At 47.8% G+C, this 21,724-nt stretch overlaps 1 protein-coding gene across 1 annotated transcript in view; it reads left to right on the forward strand.

Annotated features, from left to right (window-relative positions):
• The window catches only part of AMHR2 (anti-Mullerian hormone receptor type 2), a 94,778-nt gene that overhangs the window by 47,542 nt on the left and 25,512 nt on the right, over positions 1-21,724 (forward strand). Inside the window, exons 5-8 of the mRNA XM_073546205.1 lie at positions 5-76; positions 192-313; positions 976-1,212; positions 1,827-1,941. Coding sequence (XP_073402306.1) covers positions 5-76; positions 192-313; positions 976-1,212; positions 1,827-1,941 — 546 coding nt within the window. The remainder of the gene's footprint in view (positions 1-4; positions 77-191; positions 314-975; positions 1,213-1,826; positions 1,942-21,724) is intronic.

Genomic DNA, 21,724 nt, shown 5'->3' on the forward strand with positions numbered 1-21,724 from the left:
TCAGGGAACCATGTGGCTGTGCTGGTGGCTATCATCACCTCCTTTCTACTATTGAGCATTTTGGGTTTCATCTCGGGTAAGAAGAATGAGTACTGTAATCTTGTGTTGTGAAAAGTATCAACAGATGCAATGTCAGTATATTGAGAAATTAATTTGTTCCTCATTTGTGGTAATTAACCTATTCTCACTAGTGAGGAAAGCAAATCCCTGTCTCCTGGACAGAGAGGAGGGCTTGCTGGAAGACGAGGAGATTCTTCTAGAAGAGAGAAGCTGCCCTCCAATGCGGCCAGTGGAAGGACTCGCGCTACTGCAGGTTTGCAGCTTGTCAACATGCGCTGACGGTTCAGTCCAGTATTAACTAGAATTAATATGTCCACTCTTCTGCGCTGTACTCTGGCATTCGTTCTGGAAAATGGAAACCCCATAGAGCACAGTAATGGTGCGTGCGTATTTCTGTCCATTGATGAACCATTAATGAGTGCTGAGACATATACAAGTCATTCGACCCCCCCCCCCCATATATCAGCCTGCTTACAAATGGCTGGAAAGAACAATTCTTAATACAATTGTGTTTTACCTGCACAGTATCATTTATCGGCTGCTCGTCCCTTGCTTATACAGCGCAATGTTTTGCAGTTCAATCACCTGAAGAACAAACGATTTGTTAGAGTGGGAGCATCATTGCTCTGTTCACTGTTTCCACTCCGGGGTAAATGCAGATCAGCTTGCTGGTGGTATTGGACCCCACCAATTTGATATTGATTACCGGGTAATCATATCAATACCCTCTTGATATGTCTTTAGTGCTAGTTCTGAAAAAAAAACCTTTAAAGCCTCTTTATTTTGTTGAACAATCTGACCTCATATCTCTATATACAGTATTTATTAGGCAATAGTAACAAAAGGTCCTCAGAGCAGATTAATAGATTTTATTTATGCTGCTACCAGTTTTAACAACTCCTGTATGTATTCCAGGTGCTCCGAGAAGATAGTTTGGCAGTAAATCTGTGGTTTGGTAATCTGTATGGTAAAGATGTTATCATAAAATGCTTCCCACCACCAAAGAAGAACCTTTATAACCAAGAATGGAAGATACTGAACCTTCTGACCCCTCTACAGCATGAGCACATTGTTTGCCTCCTAGCAGCTGGATCTGGTAATGAGGGGTTACTAGAGGATCATCAACTTTTAGTCTTTCAACATTATCCCCAAGTAAGTGTTCTTGTCTTATATTAGAGTCACATACACATGACCTGCACTGTAAGGCCACCTGGATGGAGGTTTCTGAAGCTTCTCCCATCGGTGATAATCCGATAGTCCTCAGGTGGCACATGAACGGCATCTGAGTGCTGTTGGATTTTTTTTTCACAGACCAACAGACTTTATTTTATGATTTTTATCCATGACTCATATCAAAATGTGTCTAAATTTTGGTGTGGATAACTAGGTCTGAAAAAAAAAAAGAGAAAATATGAACAGTCCTATACATATGCATGACTTCTATCCAGGAAAAACACAGAGCAAACTCATATGGTAAAAACTGATGTCAAAATGAGGCCTTACAGTTGCAGTACAATACATGTGGCTAGGGTTTCAAAATGGAAGCTTGCCATGGGGAAAAATTAATGTGTTGCTGATATCAGAATTATTGATTTGATTTGGGTTTCTCTTTTTGTTCTTTCACTTTGCATGTTGTTAATTAATAAAAATAAATGCTTCCATTTTTATAGAATTCTTACTTTCTAACTTTTTTTTTCCAGACCTGCCTGTAGAGTGCTAATGTATTTACAGTTTTAACATTTGCAACCTCACTATTTTACCTTCAGGGCTCTTTGAGGAACTACTTGACTAATCGAACAATGGACTGGGACACAGCTTGCTGCATGGCCATTTCCATAGCCAGAGGATTGGCTTTCCTACATACTGACTTGTGGAATGGGGGTTAGTAGAGGTGTTTTATTGATTCATATTGGAATATGTAGTAGAAGAAACATTACTATTTGCATTACTAAGTTTCATTAATGAACCTTTATGCCTGGGACACAATTCTGCTTTAAAGGACAAAGAAATGTTACAAAAATTTTTAAAGGGCTTTACCAAATTTCCAGAACTACTGTATATGTCGCAATGCCAAAGGTTCAAAATAATGATTTATGACACTGCATAATCACGATAAAGGTAATTTGGTAATGGTGTCTTTTTCAAGCAAATTCCATCTGAAATAGCGCTTAAGATATGCTAAAAAGAATGAACATATGCATTGTAATGTCAAAACGACTTGCTGTGCATATGTTCAGACTTTTTGAGCATTTTTTAAATGCTTCAGGCTTCCAAAGCAGTGAAGCAGCTTAAAGAGATGACCTGACCATTTTTCAGGCAGCTCACTATTTTATACATACAGCCAAAAAAATGATCAGCAGCAAAGTCGCTGCAAACTCCAAAGAAGATGTTTCAGGAAAATCACTGCTTTCCGCCGTTTTCCTAAAGTGTCTTCTGCTTAAAAAAACTAGGTGGGAACTCCGGCATGTAAAAGATGTGGTGTGCCCATACCCTAACATAAATGGAGAGATGTCTTTTCTAAGGCCGGGGTCACACTAACCGACGCAAAATACGGTCAGTATTTTACATGCGTAATACGGATGACAGACCCCTAAATAGTGCTCTGCATGTCATCCGTAATCAAGGTGTGGTCGCGTATTTTGCACATGTCAGCATCCATATGTAATCCGTATGGCATCCGTATGGTGAGATTTTCTCGCAGGCTTGCAAAAAGGACATATAATGGAGCCCTATGACAGGGTTTATAACAGAAACCAAAGAATAGATATAGACACATAGAATGCATGTACAGTATATATACTGTGTGTGTGTGTGTGTGTGTGTATATATATATATATATATATATATATATATATATACATTCTATGTGTATATATCCTTTCGTTTCTTTATTAAACCTGTCAGTGTGAGTTTACTGTATAGCGCACAGAATTGCCGGCTTTTCTAAAAGACACCGGGTGCGTATTTATCGCAAGTCACGTGTGGTCCATGTGTAATCCGTATTTTTTGCGCACCCATAGACTTGCATTGGCGTACTACGGCCGTAGTATGCTGACAATCGCAGCATGCTGCGATTGGCACGGACCGTAGAATACAGATGAGAAATATACGGCTGGTGCGAGGGACCCCATAGAGAATCATTGGTCCGTGTCTAATGCGTGCTTTTAGCGCCTCTCACTCGGCCGTATTCCTCGCCAGTGTGACCCCGGCCTAAGGGGTTATCTCAGAAGAGATATTGGTTACATATCGCTAGGCTATGCCATCAGTGCATGATCAGTGGGGGTTCAATCAGATGCAGTGGAGAAAGGAAAGTCCTGCGTCATTTTGCCTTCTGTTTTCTTAAGGGTACCGTCACACTTGGCGACGCACCAGTGATCCCAACACCGATGCGACCTGGTAGGGATAGCTGGTTCGTCGCTACGAGGTCGCTGGTGAGATGTCAAACAGTCAGATCTCAACAGCGACGCAGCAACGATACGACGGTCGATGGGACCCTGTCTCTCAGACCTGTAGTATTGAGGTCGTTCGTCGTTGTCCCTGTCAAACACAGCGATACATGCTGGCCAGCGGGACACCAGCGATCAAAAAATGGCCCAGGACATTCAAGCACGATCAGCGACATCGCAGCAGGGGCCCGATCGCCACTATGTCACAAAATCGGTAACGCAACAGCGATCTCGCTATGTGAGACGGGGCCTTTACTTAGCATTTTCTGGAGGTAGCATAGTCAGGCTATTTCAGAGAAGGCCACTAGTCAATGTGAGCGGGGCAGTATACCTTGGGTCAAATAAGCTCCAAGGATAAACACTAGGGATGAGTAAGCACTAACATGCTCGGATGCTCGTTACTCAAACTGGGAAATTCCTAATGCTCGGATGCTCGTTTTGAGTAACGAGTAGAATTGGACTCAATGGTAAATTCAAGCATTTTTCCAGCAGAAGCTACAAAGAGGTCTGGGTGGCACTGAAAATATTGAAATGAATGGGAAAAGTGCTGTATGTAAGGAGAACTGCATGGGGAAGACCCCGAAAGCATCTGACTCCCAGATCGCTGCTGAGAACAATGGTGTCGCACTTTTACTCTACTTTAATGAGTGACAATAATACACTCAAAATCGAAGAGAACTTGGAGTTTACAGGGAAAAAATGTTAAGAAACATTTTTCCTTTATAATGACTTGAATATGAGGAAAAATTTAAAAAGGATTTAAAAAATAATTTAAGTAAATCAAAATTGAATTTTTTATTTAAAAAAATGAAAAATGTCAGTATAATTTTATGAAGGAAGCAAGAAGTGCCAAAAATTAGAGACTCAGAGGGACTCAGAAACACCCTGTATTAGACATAAAGACTGGCCTATCACCTCAACATACTTATCTAACTATCCCTTTTTTGCCTATACAACATTTTTTTCAAAACCGAGACCCTCGTATCATCTGTTCACACACCCTACATGCACTTATTAGCCTTCTGTGTCCATACACATACTGGTTGGTGACCAGTTCATACAATAAAAGCAATTGCTACCATCCGCCAAGGGACAGCACAAGCACAAAAAAACCTGATGTGTGACCTGATGTCATTCAGACATCAGTGATATTTCTTATATGCAACCCCATGGACACAGTGTGTTGTATCCGAATTTCATCAGTGTTTGATCAGTGTCAGTTTTTGCCATCAGCATTTTATCAGTGATTTTCACTGATGAAAAAATATTTACAAAGCTTCTCCCATGTACTGTAGTGTTAATCCATGGCAGCACACAGACTGTACACGGAGGCCAACGATGTGCTGTCTGTGATTTTCATGGACATTGTGACAGGGTCACTGGTAATGTAAGTGAGGGAAGATATTTATCACGAAGATTGCTATCTTCCGTGATGTGAAACCCAGAAATTTTACTTCAGCATGTTATGTGCTGAGAGGGGTCAATCAGCCATGACAGGGTTGGGCTTTTTTGTGAGTGGCTGTAAGAGATGGGTGTAACAGACACTCATCATATCTCCTCCCCAAGGATGTGGTTCGACCAGTTAAATGTATGACCACAGTTTATGTGCAACTGTGCTGGAATCTGTTGATTGTACCCTAAGTGGGCAGATCCCAGCAGGCATATGGACTGTACTATACATTATCTTTTGTTTTGCCAGAAAAGGTCACGTTTGTGTTGAACCATTCACTGGTTTATGCCATGCAGATGCAGGTGAGAATGGCGAAAATGATGCTTATTGTGAAGGTGCATCTCCTCCAGGCACAGGAAAGGGTGTACTGGTGCTTATGCCTACAGTCGAGAGCAAGTTCTTGGCCAAGTGGCAATGCCCATATGAGGTGGTGGAAAAACTGAGCGAGGCTAATTACAAGGTCCACAAGCCAAGGTGAAGGAAGCCTCACCAACTATACCACGTGAACTTGCTAAAGCCGTGGCGATATTGGGAATCACTTGAAGCCCCTTGCCTAGGAGCTCGTCCCAATGCCAAAATGGAGGATGTCACGATTGCGGAGACTCTTATGCAGGGCCAGAAGCAACTGTATCAAGAACTGCTGCAGCGGAACCGTGACAGTCCTCGGAGTTGCCAGGGTGTACGCAGGTGGTGGAGCATGACACTTCTGACAGAGCCACATATAAGGGTGAACCTTACGCTGTATAGGATTCCTGCAGCACGCCGTGAGGTAATCTCAAATGAGGTGAAGAGGATGCTAGACCTTGGCGTGATAGAGGAGTTAAAAAGCGGATGGTCAAGTCCCATCGTCCTCATGCCAAAGCCCGATGGGGAGTGGCGGTTTTGCAACGACTACGCAGGCTCAATTAGGTATCCAAATTTGACTTGTACCCGATGCTCCGCGTCAATGAACTCATTGAGAGGATTGGACCTGTGAGGTACATTACTACCCTCGACTTGGCGATGGGGTACTGACAGATCCCCATGTCCCAGAGTGCCAAGGAGAAGATGGCCTTCTTGACAATATACCAGAATGCCTTTTGGACTGCAGCGTACCCTGGTCACCTTTTAGAGGGCCATGGATCAGATCCTAGCTCCCGAAAAGAAGCATGCCGCAGCCTACCTTGATGACATTGTGGTCCTCAGCCCAGATTGGGGTAGTCATTTTCCAAAGGTGCAGGTGATTCTGGAGGCTCTGAAAAGGCAGGGCTTTCCATAAATAAAAAAAGGGCCATGGGAAAGGAAGAAGCTAAGTACCTGGGCTACATCATCGGGAGGGGTGAAATCAAACCACAAGTAAACAAAGTCGAGGCAATCCAGAAGTGGCTGCAACCGTTTTCCAAGAAACAGGTGATGGCGTTTCTTGGAATTGTGGGATATTACATGCGGTTTATCCCAAATTACGCCATGATTGCCACACCACTGACAGATCTTCTGAAAGACACCAAGCCGACAATATCCAAATAGACTGCTGAGACAGAGATGGTATTCCAAGAGCTTAAGCTGGCCCTATGTAAACAGCAGGTCCTGGTCGCACTAGACTTCAGCAAAGAATTTATTTTCCAGAAGGATGCTTCAGAAATCTGGTTGGGAGCAGTGTTGGCTCAAGAGATAAATGGTGAAGAATATCCCATCCGGTATCTGAGTCGGAAGCTCTCATCCTGACATTCTAAAGAGAGTGTTTAGCCATAAAATGGGCCGTGGATACACGAAAGTATTACCTAATAGACCGTAGGTTCAAACTAGTGTCAGACCATGAAACTCTGAGATGGTTAAGTGAAAAGGAGGGTTAGAATGCCTGTGTGGCTAGGTGGTTCTTAGGCCTACTGGACTTTAGTTTCCACGTAGAGCATAGACCTGAGAAGTTACATGGTAATGCCTATGCCTTCTCCCAAATTCCCTGTTTGGTGTCTGAAGGTGCCAAAACCCCCGGCTTTGGGCGGGGGGGGATATGTGACAGTCTCTGCAATGTAAGTGAGGGGGTGAGGGGAGATATGTATCATGAATATTGCCATCCTCCATGATGTGAAAACCCAGAGGTTTCCTCCAGCATGTTATGTGCTCAGATGGGTCAGTCATGACAGGGTTGAACTTTTTTGTGAGTGGCTGTAAGAGATTGGGGGGGGGGGGGTTGTGACAGCCACTCACCATATGTCCTCCCCAAGGGTGTGGTTCTCCAAGTTAAATGTCTGACCACTGAGATTCTTTTGTCTGTCTGTGGGTCTGAAGGCAGAAAGCTCCAGAAAAGTGTTTATGTGCAACTGCGCTGAACTTTATTGATTGACCCTGAGATGGTGGATCACTGCAGGCATATGGACTGTAGTTTACTTTATCTTTTGTTTTCCCGTCTTGCCAGAAAAGGCCACATTTGTGTTATTGATCCCTGCACTGATTTATGCCGCATTTGAATAATCCAACAGAAGAAACGTTCTTATGTGTACTTGTCTGAGTGGCTGAGTGAGTTGCATTACCACAACACAATAAACTTGCAATGATAAATTTTGAATAGTGACTTCAAATCAAAACGAACACGTCTCCATGATTTTTTTTTTTTTTTTGGACCTCCCGGTCTGCAAAAAAGGTCATGTGAACAGCCCAATAGAATATAATGAAAACACTAATAGAACGTGACTCATGGACGTATGAATGAGGCCTTAAATGTATAAACCTAAAATTGTAATCAAGAGTTAATATTTGAATGCTGCTTGAGGTTTATCAGCTTCATACACAGTCAAGCTGCACTCTTTATTCACTTTAATATGGGAAAGGTTAGGAGGTGACTTGAAATACTGTTGCCATTGTCTTGCAAAATAAAGAGTTTGAACCATAGCTAAAAAATAAAATGTCTCAGTTATCCAGGGTTGCCAACACAGTTTTAGGTTTTCTTGGGGATAAAAAAAACTTACTGCCTGTGCTTGTGGTAGAAACTTGCCTGCTAATCAATCTTTAAAAAAAAAACCTTGTCTATACTCATTCTCTCTTGGTCCAGCACTGAGTCTGTGCTGATGCTTCTGGTGCCTGTTATTGTCTGCAGCACTGACGTCATGTCAGCAATACTGCAGTCAATAAGTGATCTCGGCAGCTCTGCCTGAGTTTCCAGCGGAAGCCACTCTGAGCTGTTGATTGTTTACAGCGCTGTCAACGGGACCTCAGCGATGCAGACAATGACAGACACTAGGAGTAGTGCAAACACTCAGTGCTGATACTGGGAAGGGTAAGTAAAAAAAAAAAATCTTAGTTACTTACCGGTAACGGGATTTTACAGAACCCATGACAGCACCACCTGAGAGAGAGGGTATCTGCCCACCAAGACAGGAAAACTACTGAATAAAAAGGTGGTACCTCTCCTCCACATCAGTTTGAGTTTCAGAGCATGAAAAGACCTCCAGACAGTTAGTAACATAACCGTCACCAAATACATTTTTCTTAACGCTCTTAAAAGTTCACACCACAAATGACAAAACGGGGGAGGGAATATACAGTTGTGGCCAAAAGTATTGACACACCTGCAATTTTGTCAGATAATACTCAGTTTCTTCCTGAAAATGATTGCAAACACAAATTCTTTGGTATTATTATCTTCATTTAATTTGTCTTAAATGGAAAAAAAACACAAAAGAGAATGAAGCAAAAAGCAAAACATTGATCATTTCACACAAAACTCCAAAAATGGGCCAGACAAAAGTATTGGCACACTCAGCCTAATACTTGGTTTCACAACCTTTAGCCAAAATAACTGCGACCAACCGCTTCCGGTAACCATCAATGAGTTTCTTACAATGCTCTGCTGGAATTTTAGACCATTCTTCTTTGGCAAACTGCTCCAGGTCCCTGATATTAGAAGGGTGCCTTCTCCAAACTGCCATTTTTAGATCTCTCCACAGGTGTTCTATGGGATTCAGGTCTGGACTCATTGCTGGCCACCTTAGAAGTCTCCAGTGCTTTCTCTCAAACCATTTTCTAGTGCTTTTTGAAGTGTGTTTTGGGTCCTTGTCCTGCTGGAAGACCCATGACCTCTGAGGGAGACCCAGCTTTCTCACACTGGGCCCTACATTATGCTGCAAAATTTGTTGGTAGTCTTCAGACTTCATAATGCCATGCACACGGTCAAGCAGTCCAGTGCCAGAGGCAGCAAAGCAACCCCAAAACATCAGGGAACCTCTGCCATGTTTGACTGTAGGGACCGTATTTTTTTCTTTGAATGCCTCTTTTTTTTTCTCCTGTAAACTCTATGTTGATGCCTTTGCCCAAAAAGCTCTACTTTTGTCTCATCTGACCAGAGAACATTCTCACAAAACGTTTTAGGCTTTTTCAGGTAAGTTTTGCCAAACTCCAGCCTGGCTTTTTTATGTCTCGGGGTAAGAAGTGGGGTCTTCCTGGGTCTCCTACCATACAGTCCCTTTTCATTCAGACGCCGACGGATAGTACGGGTTGACACTGTTGTACCCTCGGACTGCAGGGCAGCTTGAACTTGTTTGGATGTCAGTCGAGGTTCTTTATCCAACATCTGCACAATCTTGCGTTGAAATCTCTTGTCAATTTTTCTTTTCCGTCCACATCTAGGGAGGTTAGCCACAGTGCCATGGGATTTAAACTTCTTGATGACACTGCGCACGTTAGACACAGGAACATTCAGGTCTTTGGAGATGGACTTGTAGCCTTGAGATTGCTCATGCTTCCTCACAATTTGGTTTCTCAAGTCCTCAGACAGTTCTTTGGTCTTCTTTCTTTTCTCCATGGTCAATGTGGTACACACAAGGACACAGGACAGAGGTTGAGTCAACTTTAATCCATGTCAACTGGATGCAAGTGTGATTTAGTTATTGCCAACACCTGTTAGGTGCCACAGGTAAGTTACAGGTGCTGTTAATTACACAAATTAGAGAAGCATCACATGATTTTTCGAACAGTGCCAATACTTTTGTCTACCCGCTTTTTTATGTTTGGTGTGGAATTATATCCAATTTTGCTTTAGGACAATTCTTTTTGTGCTTTTTCATTTAAGACAAATTAAATGAAGATAATAATAAAGAATTTGTGTTTGCAATCATTTTCAGGAAGAAACTGAGTATTATCTGACAAAATTGCAGGGGTGTCAATACTTTTGGCCACAACTGTAAGGGTGCTGTCATGGGCTCTGTAAAATCCCGTTACTGGTAAGTAAGATTTTTGCCCTTCTCCCATGACAGTACCACCTGAGAGATTTAAATAGATCAAAAGCACCCTAGGGAGGGATCACCGCTTGCAATACCTTCCTCCCAAAGGACAGGTCAACAGAGGAGGATAGTTTGAGGCGATAGTGTCTATAGAAAGTGGAAGGGGAAGACCTTAAGGCTGTGTTACATATCTTGTCGATCGACACCTCCGCTCTTTCAGCCCAGGAGGTCGCCATGGCCCTGGTGGAATGGGCTTTCAAATTTCCAGGAACCGGCCTACTACTAGAGGTGTAAGCTAAGCTAATGGCATCCCTTATCCATCTAGCTATGGTCCCCCTGTAACACCACACCCCTTCCTGATTCCCTGGAATGACACAAATAAGGCCTTATCCTTCCTCCATTGCCTAGTTCTGTCTAAGTACTGCATCAAGGCCCTCCTGACGTCTAGTGAGTGAAGTCTGTGTTCCTCTGCAGTCTTTGGTTTTCTACTGAAGGAGGGAAGAACTACCTCCTGACTCCTAAGAAACTTCAAGGCCACTTTTGGGGGAGATGCTGGATCTGGCCTCAAAACCACTCTATCATCTGATACCTGCATAAAAGGATGATTAATACATAGGGCCTGTAAATCACTAACCCTGCGGGCCGACATCAGGGTCACTAGAATCACTGTTTTTAGTGTTAATATCTTATCTGACACTTCATGAAGGGGCTCAAAGGGCTATTTTGTTAAGGCTTCCAAGACTAGATTTAAGTCCCATGGAGGCATTTTTGGAGCTGGTATAGGCTTAGACCTCTGACATGCTTTAATGAATCTAGCCACCCATCTATCCGCCACCAGGTTATAGTTGTATAGGGCCGCTAAGGCGGATACCTGCACCTTAAGGGTGCTGGTGGCTAGGTCCATCTCCATACCCCTCTGAAGGAACTCTAAAATAGCGCTGATTGGGATCGTAACCCCAACAGACTGCCCTGAAAAAGTAAAAAACTTAGTCCATATTCTGCCGTATATCCTAGTTGTTATAGCCTGGATTTTCAGAGGGCACTGCTAGCACAGAAAGGGTTCTCTCCGGCCTTGGTTGCTACCCTGATGCAGAGTTCTTACTCTGCATCAGGGTAGCAACCAAGGCCGGAGAGAACTCTTTCTGTGCTAGCAGCGCCCTCTGAAAATCCAGGCCGTCAAATGTAGACCTGAGTTCTGAGGATGTGACACTGGGCCCTGCCTGAGGAGACCTGGAATGTCCAGGAGAATCTAGGGATCCACCAAGGACATCCTCCTCATCTATGAGATCCATGGTCTCTTGGGCCAAAACGGAGCAATGAGGATGACGTCTGCTCCTGCCTCCTGCATTTTCCTCAGAACTGCCGGGATGACCTTTAACTGGGGAAATGCATACGCCAGTTGGAAACCCCAAGGAATCTGTAGTTCATCCACTGCATATGGTATTTCTATTGGGTTTAGAGAGCAGAATGTCTCTGTCTTCCTGTTCTTTCTGTTGACAAACAAGTCTATCTCTGGCTGCCCCCAAAGATCCACAATCTGCTGGAAAATTGATGGATCCAGCCCCTATTCCCCCTATTTTAAGGTTGTCCTGCTGAGGAAATCTGCTTACTCGTTTTCTTTCTCCTTTATGTGTAGGGCCGATAGTTGTAGCTGATGTTCCTCCATAACCTGGAGAACTTATTCAGTCGTCCATGACAGCACCACCTGAGAGAGGGGAACCGCCCTTCAGGAACAGGAAACCTACAGATACAAAATGGCGGCACCTCTCCCACGCATCAGTTGGTTTCCTGTTCCTAGAGGACAGGACTTCCTACAGATCGTCCGTCATGGATCGTCAAGGAAATTCCCAGGCCGGCTAACCGACCCAGGTAGCGGGGGGGTCTCCTACCTCGGTCAGTGCAGGGTCCCTGGAAGCGCCACGGAGGGGCCGGGCAGGTCGGCTCCGCAGTGTGCGGAGCAGGTGGAGCAAGGGGTCCGGAGGACAGCCATCTCCAGAGTGCCGGCACCAGAGGTATGTATTCCCCGGGCCCTTCCTGGTGCGCCCCCCGGGGTCCCGTCTTCATCTTCGGCCTGATCCTGCATTAGCGGCCAGTCAGTGGTACATGTCGGCGCATGGGGGGCTGGAGGCATACCGGGCCGGGGGCGCCGTGCCAGCTCCCTATCGCGCATCCCACGGTCTCAATTTGAACGGCGGAGGGGGCGGGGCCGAGAACGCCAAAACCGGAAGTCAGGTGCCGGCCGGCCGGCTGTTTTGTATACGCCGCAGGAGCGCGGCTGTCCTGGGTCACGTGCAGCAGCCAGGGGGGGAGGGGGAGCCGGAGCACGGGGCGGGCATGTCACGGGAGGGTCCCAAGTGGGAGGTGCTCTTGGCCAGAACCCTGCTGGCCGGATATCCGGAGGCAATATAAGGCAGACTGGGACGCTGCTGGGGTGCTTCTGAAGGCCCATTTCAGCAATGAATATGACGGAAGCCGCCGTAGACCAACAGGATGAGGTGCAGGAGCACCCGCAGAGGCAGACCTCAGTAAAGCCTCATACAAGTGGTCAGCAGAAGAAGCAAGGACGAACGAGGGGGCAGAGCCGCAGAAGTTCCTCCAGACTGAAGGATCCCGCTGCCTCCCTCCGTGATCCGGTACCTGCTTCGACTGCATGGGTAAGAGATCTCCATGAAAGTACCCTGATGCAGTATTCCCTTCTGGTTTTTTTTTTTTCTTGCAGGGGAAGAAAAGTTCGGGTAAACAGAAGCACAGGGAGTGTGCCCTCTGTAGTTGCCCCTTCACAGATGCCCACCCTAAAAAGTTGTCAGCCGTGCGTGCAACAGACGGTAGGGTTTAAAGTGAAAGGGAACGATAGTCCATGGCTAGAGTGACAGGCCCTTACACTCTCCCCCGTTTATACAGGTAGCGGAAGAGACGCCTGACTTCACCACAAGCCTGAGAGAAATAATCAGCACAGAAATGAAAGCCCTATCACAAGGGGAGTCTTCTAGGAGAAGAGAAGCTAGTCTTTCGGGTTCAGAGTCCTCGGTCGCCCCTAGGAAGGACGATGACTCCTCAGAGTCCCCTGCCTCCTCTTCATCTTCTTCGGAGGAAGACTCTAGCCATTTCTGCTTCCCCTTAGACCAAATTGATAGGCTAGTCAATGCAGTAAGATCCACCATGGGGGTAGCGGACACAAAACCAGAACTCTCTGCACAGGATATGATGTTCGGTGGTCTAGATCCAAGGAATCGCAGGGCCTTCCCTCTAAAGAACAAGGTCCAGAGCCTGATAGACGGCGGTACCCCTTTGATGACCCAGTGGTAAGCAGATGGGACAAGGCCCCTAAGCTTGACGCAGCTGTAGCCAAAGCCTCCAAAAAATCCTCCATACCGTTTGACGACATGGCCTCCTTGAAAGATCTATTGGATAAAAAAGCGGATTCACTTCTAAAAGGAACATGGGAGATGTCAGCTGGCGCTCTAAGACCAGCAGTAGCCACCACGTGCACTGCCAGATCCATGATGGTCTGGCTGGATCAACTGGATTCTCAGCTGAAAGACGGAGCCTCGAGAGCATCCATCCAGAAGACCCTGCCGATCATTCAAAACGCCGCTGCCTTTTTAGCTGATGCTTCGGCGGATTCGGCAAGGATGGCGGCCAGGACCACAGGATTATCGAATGCAGCTCGAAGGGCTCTCTGGTTGAAATGTTGGCCGGGAGATATCCGTGTGAGGGGGAATATCTATTCGGTCTCGTGCTGGACCAACTTTTAGAAAAGGCCGGGGATGATAAAAAGAAATTCCCCAGTCTGCCGAATCCTTCTTATAGACGTCCCTTTTCCAGGAAGGGATATTTCCATAGAAGGTTGTCCAGGGATCAAGGAAGATGGGATGAAAAAAGGAAAGGTACAGGATTTATGTTTGGAGGAGGGGGGCGCCAGGAAGGGCCAGCGCGTGAGACTAAAAAGCCACCCCAATGACTAGTTGCTCCGGTAGGAGGGAGACTAGCTGCCTTCTATCTGGCCTGGTTGCTAATTTTCTAGTAGCAACTGGATCCTGGGGTTGATAGCATCGGGACTACGGCTAGAATTTTCCTGTGTCCCCCAAAACAGATTTAAGGTTACCCCACTTAGATCTTCCCCATCAGAACAAGCTGCCCAGGAGGCCGAGGTTCATGATCTATGCTGCAAGAAGGTCCTGACGGAGGTGCCGGAGGCAGAAAGAGGAAGAGGTTTCTACTCCCCTCTGTTCCTAGTCCGTAAGCCAGACGGCTCCTTCAGAACTATAATAAATCTTTAAGCCCTTAATGAGTTTCTGGTCATACGTCCGTTCAAAATGGAAACAATCAATTCCACAATAAAATTGCTGTTTGAAAATTGCTTTATGGTGGTGTTAGATTTAAAAGACGCCTACTACCATATACCCATTCATGCAGCCCATCAGCGTTTCCTCAGAGTGGCGGTTCAGTTAGATGGGTCAGTTCAACATTTCCAATATGTGGCCCTCCCCTTTGGGGTTGCAGTCGCTCCACGGGTATTTACTAAAGTTCTATAGGAGGTTATGGTCCATCTGCGTGAATCAGACATTCTAGTGGTCCCCTACCAGGATGACTTCCTTATTATAGGCAAACCGGCGGAACATTGTTTGGAGCAGTTACAAAGGGCAATGTCTGCCCTGGAGCGGTTAGGATGGCTACTTAACATCAAAAAATCTCGATTGCAGCCAATAAGAGTCCAGCAATTCTTAGGCCTAATCTTAGATTCTGAGAAGCAGGAATGCCGTCTGCCTCCTGAGAAGTTAGTTCGCCTACAATATCAGGTCCTGAACACTTCCAATAACCCCACCATGTCCCTAAGGAAAGTCATGTCCCTTCTGGGCTATCTCTCATCCTGTATCCCTGTGGTCCGGTGGGCCCAGTTTCATACAAGGAAACTACAGGGCGAGGTTTTATTACATCAAAGAGTCCTTGGGGGTTACCTGGAGGGCCAGCTAACTTTATCTCGGAACACGAGAGAATCCCTAGAGTGGTGGTTAGAGAATAATAACTTATCCAGGGGGGTGCCCTGGGAGAAGAACATAACCCGCATAGTCGCCACAGACGCAAGCCCTTCCGATTGGGGGGCTCATATGGGTGAGATTTTGGTCCAGGGCCTATGGGAGCATCATCAGGTAGAAATGTCGTCTAATCTGAAAGAATTGACAGCAGTGGAGCAGGCAGCTAAAAAGCTCTTTGTGTATCTACAGGGTCATCACGTGCGAGTGTTCTCCGACAATCAGGTCACCGTGGCTTAAATCAATCACCAAGGCGGGACTCATTCCAGACCCCTGATGAATGTAGCAGAGCGTTTGTTCCAACTAGCAAAGCAGCATTTTCTATCTTTAACAGCTCTACATATAAAAGGAAAATAAAACACCACGGCGGATTTCTTAAGTCGCAATCTGCTAAAACAAGGGGAATGGTCCCTAAAAACCTCCATCTTCGACCTGATTGTACAAAGGTGGGGGCAACCAGAGGTAGATCTCTTCGCCACCAAGGAAAACAGGAAAGTGAGACAATTCTGCTCTCTATATCCCAGAGAGGACCCTCTGGCGGTAGACGCTTTTCTGATAAAGTGGGACTTCAGGCTAGCCTACGCCTTCCCTCCCCTATCTCTACTACCCCTGGTGATGAGGAAAATCAGAAAGGTCAGGGCGAGGATTATAGTGATCGCTCCGTTTTGGCCCAGGAGGGCATGGTTCGCATGCCTCAGGACCATGTCTATGTCCGACCCATGGGTGCTTCCAGACATCCCAGATCTCCTATCCCAGGTCCCAGTTTACCATCCTCAGGTGGCTGGCCTACATCTGACGGCGTGGATTTTGAAAGGTCACTGCTAAAAGATAAAGGTTTCTCCCCAGACCTGATTAACACCCTGCTTAAAAGTAGGAAAATCATTACAACCAAAATTTACATTTGAATCTGGAAAAGATTCCTTCAGAACTCAGGAGTAGTCGCTGGGGAATCAGCACCTATAGTTCAAATCTTAGAACTCCTAAAGAAAGGTCTGGACATGGGGCTTTCCACCAGTACCCTTAAAGTACAAGTATCAGCCTTTTGGGCCCTTTTTAGCTGCGACATCACAGGTAATTACTGGGTCAGTAGGTTCATTAAGGCGGCAGGTAGATCCAGACCAGTAGTGAAGGATAGGTTCATGCCGTGGGACTTGAACCTAGTTCTCACGGCTATGACGGAAGCTCCATTGGAACCTATCTCATCAGCTTCCATAAAAAATCTGTCCCTCAAAGTAGTCTTCCTGGTAGCTCTGACGTCAGCTCGTAGAGTAAGCGACATCCAGGCATTATCTAGGCTTCCTCCTTATATACAGTTCAGATACGATAGGGTAATACTTAGGCCTGATCCAGCATACTTACCTAAGGTAGTTTCTAGTACTCATAGTGTGGTATTTGCAGGTACGCAGGATGCAGTGACGAGTCGCGAGACAGTTTGGTGCTTTCTAAAATAACGTTTATAAGACTAGAGGGAACTTTCCTCAGTCTCGGCCTGATCGCCAACAGGGGTAGCACGGGTTGCCCTCGCATGGGGCTATAGACAAGCAAACACAGTAGATAGAACACGACTACTTCCGGCAATAGCCGGTCACTATAGGGCCGCGGTATGGCCGACTACGGGTCCTTAATCGTAAAGTCAACTTAGTTGTCCAGACATCCCTCGCCGTTCGGGTTGGTGGTCTTTCGGTGTAGTAGTTGCTGGGCCCAGTTGCTGAGGCGTTGACGGAGTCTTCGCGTCCTCCGGCGCGCTGGTGACCCTGGAGCCCCACAGGCCCCGGCGGAGTCCTTGGATGGGTGGGCCGCAGGCCCCGGCCTGGGGCAAGCGATAGCGATGGGTGGTGGCGAATGACAGGCCAGCTGCGCAGCTAGCGGCTGCGACGGGGAGTCCACGGTCAGCAGAGGCCCGGCCCCTGCTGCGGACCGGAGCGGGACAGTGGTGGCCGCCGCCGGCACGGTACTTGCCGCGGCCACGGGCGTGAGTGGGGCGGCGGCGGGTGGCAGGGAACAGGCCACAGCCGCAGGCTGAGGGGAAGCGGCGGCGGCCACCGCGGGTGACCGCGGGTAGGCTACAGCCACGGACCGAGAAGAGGCGGCAGCGGCCGCGGGTTGAACTGAGGCCGCAGTGGCCGCGGGATGGAGCGGGGCAGCAAGTCTCAGTCGGTCGCCTTGGCACCGTCCCTCTGGAGTCCTTGGTGAGCGTCCTCTCTGGCACTGGTCGGTCGCTCTAGCTTCCAGTCGCTCCCACGCTCTCCTGCAGTCTCTGTCCCGGTCTGCTGACTCATCGTCCGGGGAATTCCTCGCCTCCTTTATACTGGTCCCTCCCCCAGCCCATCTGTCTGTCAGAACGGTCCGTCCCCGAATTCTGTCCCCCGGGGACAGTTTCCCCCCGGAACCCAGATGACGGCTCCTTTGGTTCCGGCCTGGACACTCGACGGGGGCCGTTCCTCCCACACTCCCCCACCCTGTATGCTCGCCAGTCCTGGGGCGAGGGTTTTTGTAGGCTTGGGTTAGTCTTTTGGGACGACAATCCTTGTCGCCATACGAACTGGTTCTGTTCGTAACGTTCAGGGGGTTTGCCAGCTGCTGACCGCTCGGAGCGTCGAAGCTCGGGTGTAGTGGAGTCTTCTGGGGTGGTGGAGGGTGGTCGACTAGTTGGTTCTGGTGGGATTTCCGGGTCTACTGTAGTGCCACTACTGGGGCTCCCCGCAGACGTGACGGGGAAGTCTTCTTCGTCATCCAGGTCCCAGACCGTAGGCAGGGGGTCAGGGACCTGGGGGGTCGGTTCGGGCCGTGGGGGATCGGTAGACGTACATGGTCGTAACATGTTACGGTGCACAACCCGAGTGAGAGGCGCGTCGTTTCCTTCAGATTGTATTTTGTACACAGGCCCGTCGGGGCTTATTCAGCGCAACACACGGTACGGGTTCACCTCCTACCGGAGTTCTAACTTGTTTTGGGGGCGTTGATCAAGTACGAGTACCCGATCCCCAGCTTGAAAGTCAATGGGTGGGGGCAGTGCTCCCCCTTGGTGTTCTAGATCTTGGAGCTTCGTGTGGACGATACGGTGGAGGGTCTGCAGCCAATGTCAGTGGTTTCAGACCCAAGAGGATACCCCGGTCCAGGGTTGTGGTTCCTCCGGGTTTAATTCCACCTCAGTACTTCCTTTGCCTTGTCGTCCGAACAGCAATGGGTAGGGGGTGTAACCAGTCACTCGATGCACCCGATTGTTATATACCCACACTAGCTCGGGGACATATTCAGGCCAGCGGGCCTTGCGGTCGCTCTCCAGGGTGCGCAGCATTTGGATTAGTGTACGATTGAATCGCTCGCAGGCTCCGTTTCCCTGCGGGTGGTATGGTGTAGTCCGCGATTTATCGATACCGTAAAGATGGTGTAGCTCTTCCATGACTTTTCCTAGGAAGCACGCTCCTTGGTCCGAATGTATTCATTGTGGACAGCCATACACTTGAATAAAGTTCTTACAAATCGCGTAAGCGGCCGACTCCACTGTTTGGTCTCGGGTGGGGGTGAGCACGGCGAACTTGGTGAAATGCTGGGGAAAGCGATAGCGATGGGTGGTGGCGAATGACAGGCCACCTGCGCAGCTAGCGGCTGCGACGGGGAGTCCGCGGTCAGCAGAGGCCCGGCCCCTGCTGCGGGTGGCAGGGAAACAGGCCACAGCCGCAGGCTGAGGGGAGGCGGCGGCGGCCGACCGCGGTTAGGCTACAGCCATGGACCGAGAAGAGGCGGCCGCGGCCGCGGGTTGAACTGAGGCCGCAGTGGCCGCGGGTTGGAGCGGGGCAGCAAGTCTCGGTCGGTCGCCTTGGCACCGTCCCTCTGGAGTCCTCGTTGAGCGTCCTCTCTGGAACTGGTCGGTCGCTCTAGCCTCCAGTCGCTCCCACGCTCTCCTGCAGTCTCTGTCCCGGTCTGCTGACTCATCGTCCGAGGAATTCCCCGCCTCCTTTATACTGGTCCCTCCCCCAGCCCATCTGTCTGTCAGAATGGTCCGTCCCCGAATTCTGTCCCCTGGGGACAGTTTCCCCCCGGAATCCAGATGACGGCTCCTTTGGTTCCGGCCCGGACACTGGACGGGGGCCGTTCCTCCCTCACTAGGACACAGGAAATAGTCCTCCCATCCTTCCTCCCTAATCCAGCTAAGGAGAAGGAAAAGAAACTACACACCCTAGATGTTAGGAGATGTCTCATAGAATATCTGACAGTTACCGATCCCTGGAAAAAGGATAATGCCCTATTTGTCTCCCATCATGGCGCTAGGAAAGGTCTTAGAGCATCAAAAAACAAACTAGCCAGGTGGATTAGAGAGGCTATTTCACTAGCATACACCTCAAAAGGCAGATCGGCACCTGGGAAGCTGAGGGCGCATTCCACCAGAGCCATGGCGACCTCGTGGGCCGAAAGATCAGAAGTCTCCATTGACGAGATATGTAAGGCGGCTACTTGGTCCTCTCCGAGCACCTTCTATAGTCATTATAGGCTAGACCTGGGTGCTTCCTCAGACCTCTCCTTTGGTGTCAGGGTTCTGCAGGCTGTAGTCCCTCCCTAAAGTAGTTATTACTCTCTGTAATTCTCTCAGGTGGTGCTGTCATGGACGACCAAATAAAGTCTTAGTTACTCACCGGTTAACGGTATTTTTCGGAGTCCATGACAGCACCTGTAGATTCCCGCCCTGGCCTTTAAGTTTGGGTGTGCACTTTTTCCTCTTGTATATATCCACTGGTGATAAATAGTTAAGTAGTAATAGTATTGTACATAAATCATGCCATTAACCTCGGAGGTCCTCTTGTGCTCTGTAATCCAACTGATGCGTGGGAGAGGTGCCGTCCTTTTGTATCTGTAGGTTTCCTGTTCCTGAAGGGCGGATCCCCTCTCTCAGGTGGTGCTGTCATGGACTCCAAAAAGTACCGATAACCGGTGAGTAACTAAGACTTTTCCGAGCTAGCCGCATTAGGGGCCAGGATCTTGTGCCCCCCTGGTGATTGATATAGGCCACTGATGTTTGATTGTCCGACATTATTCGAATATGGTTTTCTTCTAAATGGGGAAGGAACTCTTACTGCATTCCTTATTGCCAGCAGTTCCTTGTAGTTTGAGGAACCACCTACTTCAGCCTCTTACCAGATTCCCTGGATTATGGGGTCCCTGAGATGCGCGTCCCATCCTTCCGCGCTTGCTCCTATCACAATCACATCTGATATTTGGTGGGACCATGGAATACCCTGTGATAGATTCCCTTGATCCCGCCACCAGGGCATGGAGTCTACTGCTTCCTGGGAGAGCATAATCTTTCTCTCTAGACATCCAGCAAGCCTCCTTTCTCCCTTTAGGACATCCTGCTATAAGGTCCTGGAATGACACTTGGCCCACTGTACTGCTGGGATGCATGATGTCATTGATCCTAGAAGGGACATGGCTTTCCTCAGAAACATGATCGGGTTGGTCAATAATGCTGACACTAGGGTTAGAATCCTGTATTTCTTTTCCTCTGGTAGGAGACAGACCTGCTTCTTGGAGTCGAAAATAAGCCCTAAGAAGGATTGAACCTTCAGGGGCTGCAGCCTCGACTTTTCAATATTTATCATCCAACCGAGCTTGGTCATAGTGGCTCGGATATGATTTAGTTGAGAACTGCATTTGTGTTCTGTTCTGCCGATCACTAAAAATTGTCCAAATATGGCACTACTAACATGTTCTTTTCCCGCAAATGTGCCTTCACCTCCCGAACCATCTTGGTGACGATTCTCGGGGCCATGGACAGACCAAAGGGGTAGAGCCCTGTACTGGAAATGCCTGAGTTGTCTGTTTATATATACCGCTACCCTCAGGTATTGCTGGTCTTCCTGAAGAATGAGGACATGGTAACATGCGTCCTTCAAATCTAAGACACTCATGTAACAGCCCGGGAACAAGATCTTTATTGTTGTCTTTACTGACTCCACCTTGAATGGTCTGTAGACCAGAAACTTGTTGACACCTTTTAGATTGAATTGTCCTGATGACTGGTCAGGCTTCTTTATCAGAAACGGGGAGAATAAAACCCCCTCCCCTGCTGCTGAACAGGCACCTCCACCAATACCCTCTTTTGAAGTAAGAGTAACACCTCTGCGTCCATGGACTTTTGTTCCTTCCAGGATCTGGGGGACGAGATCCTGAAGTTGTGCCTAGGGGTGAATATGAACTCTAGTCCCAGCCTTGATCTTATTATACTGAGCACCCAGGCATTGGCCAAGATTTCCTCCCAGGCAGGTTGGAAGTGGGACAGCCTTCCTCCTACCTGGAACAGCCCACCACTTGGAGGATTTTCAGCTCCTCGTCAAGGAACCCCCGAACATGAAGCCCTTGCTTCTCGGTTTCTTATCCTTCCAGTCGCTCTGTTCCTTGGAGGGTCTACTCCTGCTACACCTTCTCCTATGAAAGGAACTTTTAATGCCTGCACTCCCATAGACTGCAATGTGTTATTTTTGCGCATTCTGTGCGCTAGCGTGCGCATGCGGTTTTTTTACGCCGTTGGATGGACCCAAAAAT

Source organism: Dendrobates tinctorius, unplaced genomic scaffold (genome assembly GCF_039654945.1).
Source record: "Dendrobates tinctorius isolate UK_male_01 unplaced genomic scaffold, ASM3965494v1 ptg000145l, whole genome shotgun sequence".
Classification (NCBI taxonomy): domain Eukaryota; kingdom Metazoa; phylum Chordata; class Amphibia; order Anura; family Dendrobatidae; genus Dendrobates; species Dendrobates tinctorius.